General features: G+C 35.0%; 1 protein-coding gene across 1 annotated transcript; it reads right to left on the minus strand.

Annotated features, from left to right (window-relative positions):
* Window positions 1-2,631: 2,631 nt before the first annotated feature.
* Window positions 2,632-5,153, minus strand: LOC111045530 (anaphase-promoting complex subunit 15B; the record flags this gene model as incomplete). The annotated part of the gene is given in 2 exon segments (XM_039443699.1): window positions 2,632-3,116; window positions 5,094-5,153. Coding segments are annotated over 2 exon segments (219 nt in total), but the record flags the coding sequence as incomplete, so codon positions are not given.
* Between the last annotated feature and the right edge of the window lie 440 nt (window positions 5,154-5,593).

Below are 5,593 nucleotides of genomic sequence, written 5' to 3' on the forward strand. Positions count from 1 at the left end.
CTCGACGAATGAACTTTTTTCAACTTTGAGCGCTCATTAAAAGTTTGAAAACGTCCAAAGGTATAAATTGTCTGAATCTTATTGGGAATTTATTCCTTTTCCCACCATATCCTTAAGCTGCGTTTTACACACAAAGTTATCAACAAAATGTTTATCTCTCCGTACTTATAGATAATAATAATAATAATAATAATAAATCTTTATTCTATGACAAGTACCTTACAGAATAACAATAATCAAATATTGAATTCAACAAAAATGCTTAGTGTACAGTCAATGAATACAATACTGTTTGCTAAAGAGGAACTTTGTCTGCAAACAGGAGCATATCTCACAATTGAAATAAAATAGGAATTCGCTTAGCGTACACACTGAGATATTATAAACTGAAAATATGTGAATAAAATAATAATGATATGAATATGAATGATACCAAATAGTAAATATAATAAAATAATTAAAACACCACACACACACACACACACACACACACACACACCCTATAACATGCGCGAATTTTTAAATCATAGCTTACACCTTCCAATGGTGTATAAAAAAAAAAGATAGATTCTATTAGATTGAACATAGCTTATCATACACATAATAAACACAATGTGTTTTCAAGTTCCGTCAATCTAATGGAATCTATAAGGACGGAAAAATAAACATTTTGTTATCCTTGTTGTAAACACAGCTTTAGAATTAATTTTGTCAAAAATAGTTTTTTTAGTTATCGACGTTTTTAAAAATCTAGAAAACGAAGGTCGATAAAAAAATATAACTTGACATTTTTGTTGCAAATTTCATTTATAATCTATAGTCTTCGGCTGTTACACCTTTTGTGGAACAGTGTTGCCGATTCTCTGCATTGCCACTGCCTTCTATAGGAATATAGCTGATAACGGTAAATCTGTTTGAATGAGTATAATCTTGTTACACAATAGGGATTTGTATAGATATAGGTCACATCCAATGTAGATAGATATTTCCTTGGACCACTTCATCTGTATACATACATACTGTACTGTAATTCAGAACATTCTGCACAGAATAAGAGATATTTTTTTCATATATTCCACGATTATTATTAGTTAACTCAATTTGTAAATCTTATCTTTAGTTGGGGATTGAATCCAACATTAAAATTACTCTTCAATGTTTGTTTCCATTAAGAACTGCTTGTTAATAATCACTTTTGAACAATGAATTACGACCTAGCAATTAATTATGACTGTTATCTCTGACTGCTATGTCGTAATTAATTGTTGAAAAGTGATTTAAAATTAGTTTATTCACAACTGCTATAAATCAAGTAATCTATACTATTCTGATTTGTTTTCTTTTTTTTCAGTATTACGGGGAATGATGTTCAGCAACCTTTCCCTGAACTTGACAACCGGTTGCGTCAAAACAATTCAATTTTGCTGAATTAAGTTCTCAATTAGAATGTTTTGTATTCAATCGAAATAGGACCTAACTAATGTAGATTCCATTAGGATCTACCCTATTCAAGTATGTAAAATTTTAGCTTTTTCAATGATACCTGATCGAACTTTCATCTTAATATCATTCTTTAGTTTAAACTTTCCATCCTTTTTTGCAAAGCTATTCAAGAGATTCCAATCATATAGCGAAATAATCGTGTGCTGACACAATTTTGAATTTCTTATAAAACCATAAATGAAATTTCAATATGTCTCGACCAATTTTACTGTGATAGTCATTTGCCTGAGGCCTGAGTTATTATTGTTTCTATCCTAACAACAAAATACTGTACTTATTTTCTGGTTTTATTTCAAGTGACTCGGACATCCAATCTCTCAGGGTGACGCTTAGTGATAAAGACTTTATTTACACTTGACAATAAAATGTTTTATGAGCGAAATTGAGGCAATAAGAGCCCCTCTTCCATTTAAACCACAGAGGGGTAATTCTACCCAAGAGGGTAGAGGTCTCCATATAGAGATTCAAAAGAGGCATCGCGTAAAGACAACAGAGTTTATGTTTCTAAAGATCGAAAGAAGAAAACTGATCCCTCCTCGAAATGCCTTATGAGGACCTCTTATCTCTTTACTAATTTATGCGCGCACCCTTAAGCTGGGTTTTCGTTTGTGCGTAAATGCCGTCGTCGACCACGACAGGGTGAGGATCTCAGATTGGGTAGATTTCAATTTGTCTAAATAACCTAATATATTATATTCAATTATGTATGTTTAATGGGGGAGGTTGAGTTTATACTTTTAAATGGCAATAATATGTTGATATATTAGAAATTTGATCAGCTGTTTCAGCACATTTGAAATTTGGACAATATGAATGTCAAAATGCTTGTCGTCATCGACTGCGGAAGTTTACGCACAAACGAAAATGCACCTTTAAGCTAGGCGCACACAGATCGTCATCGGACGGACGCACGAATCGGACGATTAGATTTGATGCATTGTTTCAATTGGAGTGCGCATGCCGATGCGGTTAGGTATGCGCACTCCAAAAATTGAAAACAAAGCATCAATCTAATCGTCCGATGCGTGCCGTCCGTCCGGCCGATGACGATCTGTGTGCGCCTACCTTTAAAATGTAATGATAAACGGAGAATGAACTTTACGTTAGCTGAATAACTAAAAACAGTAATTCTAATTTTCAAGTTTTAAAAATCGTTTAATTCATTTTATAAACAAACAACAGAATCCTATCCGTACAGTATTTCAGCATTTTATACGCATTAAAATAACTAAATACTTATTTCGTGTATGAAACACGATTCCAATGTTTACAGAACCAACAAACTTGCTAATATGACTCTTAGACATGAGTTGTAGTAACAATCAGTAACACTTGAAAACATGAATTTATAGCATTAAGATTTGATTTTATTACTTGAGTATGATGGCCTAGTTTGAAGCTACGACAAAAAGTTCATTTTATTTACATCAATATGATGTGATTAAGTTGGAGGATCACCTTGGGCCCGAAGTCATTCTTATGCTAACATCGGGCGAGTCTCTCTCATAGGTCCCTTCCATGTCCAGATCGTCATCTTCTTCATCATGAGTGTCGCTCTCTGTCTCGTCATTATCGTCTTCTTCCTCATCATCTTCCTTTTCTTCATCTTGATTCTGAAGCAATCATATCAAAACTTATTTTAAAAAAATACTAATTGAAAAATAAATTCAATACAGGTATCCGAGTGAACCTCATTTTGATGGAAATGGAATTTCCGGATAAACCGTTTATAATGGTATTGAAACAGTGTAAAAACATTTTCCTATGGTAAGATTCACGTGATAAGTGGTGACCTAATGGTGGGCCGTCCACTAGAACCGTTTTTCGTCCGAACTAGCATCGCGCCAAAACTACCGAACTCGTCCGAACGATCCCCCAACAGAAAGGAATAGAAGCTCGTCCATGCAACAGGCTTATACAGCCGTGCACGACCGACTCGGCCGAACAATTTTTCGATCCGAATTGAATGGGATTTTCCGGCTCTATCCGGCCAACTAACTAGTCGAGCTGAGACAACAAAGTGTTCCTAACCTAAAAGTGTTTCACAGTCTTGTTTGTTTTGAAGTTGTTCTGTTTTATAAAGTTGTAACTATGAACAATGAAAAGTTGATAGTTTGGTTCAAGAGCATGCTCCATTGTGAGATCTGCGACACAAAAGATATCATCGTCGTGATGTTCTAAGGAATTTGTGGACAAAGATTGCTGAACAAATAGAATCGGAAGGTAAGATTATTGTAATGAATAACTAATTTAGTAGATATTTGTTCATTCAATTTTCAAAATCTCAATATAAGCATTGTTAGAAAAATTTTGGTGGCTATGATAGTAGTTAATTCAATAGTTCAGCCAATACTGAACTAGACTGACGTAAACGGTTCCAATGGACGACCATATACGGTCGAATTATCGGCCGGCAGGTTCGTCCGATCCAACGGCCGAACGGATCGGTTGAATACGGTTCCAGTGGACGGTTACCCTTATAGGACTACAGGGTTGCCGATTCTCTGTTACCACCGCCTTCTACATCAGATAGCTGTGATTCAAGTTATTCCGGTATATGTGTTCTAAAATTATTTGATGATTTCAGTTAATAATGATCATTTAATAATAAATTTCCAAAAATCCGATGAAATATTTTGGTAGTTCATTATGTTTCTTCATAGTCCATACATCAATGTTAGTCAGGTGCTGTCTTTAAAACGTGGATCTCATTAATATATCAAGTTTAATAGAAAGAAAATCTACATCAACAAACAACAATACAAAGATTGACGCATCGAGGTGTTAAATTGACCATTTTCAAATGTACTTGTTGCAAAACTGAGATTTCACACTCAACACTAAAAACTGGTGGAAAAAACTTGAGGAAATGCAGAAAATAGTGAAACTACCATCGTATTGGAGAAAATTGAATGCTTTACAAGCCTATGATTGGATTTGTTTTATGGTTTATTGAGGAGTTTTAAGGACTAAAAGCCCTTGATGAAACTACACATCATATTGAAGAAATTGAATGCTTCACAAGCCTATGATTAGATTTGTTTTATGGTTTATTGAGGAGTTTTAAGGACTAAAAGCCCTTGATGAAACTACACATCATATTGAAGAAAATTGAATGCTTTACAAGCCTATGATTAGATTTGTATTATGGTTTATTGAAGAGTCATAAGGCCTAAAAAGAGCAAAATATTGCTAAAATTTCACACTTTCAAGAGTGAGAAATATGCTCTACGATATCAATACTTCTTAACAAAATGAAAGACTATACTACTTCACATCATCAGTCACTTATTGCTCAGAATAGAAAATGCTTCCACATTGCCTGTAGAGAAAAAACTGATCCACCATTAAACCAAGCAAAAATCTAACTCAAATCACTTTATTGGGAATTTATTGTCTAGGATTGGCTACTGGATACACTTCGAGATGAATACTGTATCATCATAGAAAATATAATGGTATGCTTCAAAGTTCTATTTAAAATATTAAAATCTAAATTGCTCTTAAATCTCTGCTACTGTATCAATTGAGTACAGTAGCATTAAAAACGAATCCAAAGAACTGTTCTAAAGCAAGTGGTCAAGTCTTACCTCAAAAGCTGTTTTCCCAATAGGTATCACGTCGCAATCTTTTTGACCAAGGCTTGCGAGCTGAAAAAAGTAAATTCAATCATAAAACGTCAGTAGAGAACATTAGAAAAATAACAAAAACATCTTGAAATCTAGGTGAGAGTGTAAGAACGGCACTGTAAGCGAGACTGTCAGCATCACACAGCTTCACAAAAAAACCCGTAGGATTATCTGTCGATTATTACTGTTTTGACCAGGTGAGAGTGTAAGAACGGCAGTGTATGGGAGTGATCAGCATTAAGGTGCGTACAGACTTTCGCTCTGCTCCGCAACCGAAACGTCACTCCAGCAGAGCGATTGATGATCGTCCGGGAAGCAAGAGTGGATCGACCGGGGAACGCGAGAAGAGAACATCTTCCGTTAACGTTCATGATCGGTGCGATGGAGGAACGAGGCGGAGCGTGCTCGGTGCGGGTTGAGGCGCGTAATGTGTACGCAGCTTAACATAGCTTCACAAAAAA

This window comes from Nilaparvata lugens, unplaced genomic scaffold (assembly GCF_014356525.2).
Source record: "Nilaparvata lugens isolate BPH unplaced genomic scaffold, ASM1435652v1 scaffold10376, whole genome shotgun sequence".
Lineage (NCBI taxonomy): Eukaryota > Metazoa > Arthropoda > Insecta > Hemiptera > Delphacidae > Nilaparvata > Nilaparvata lugens.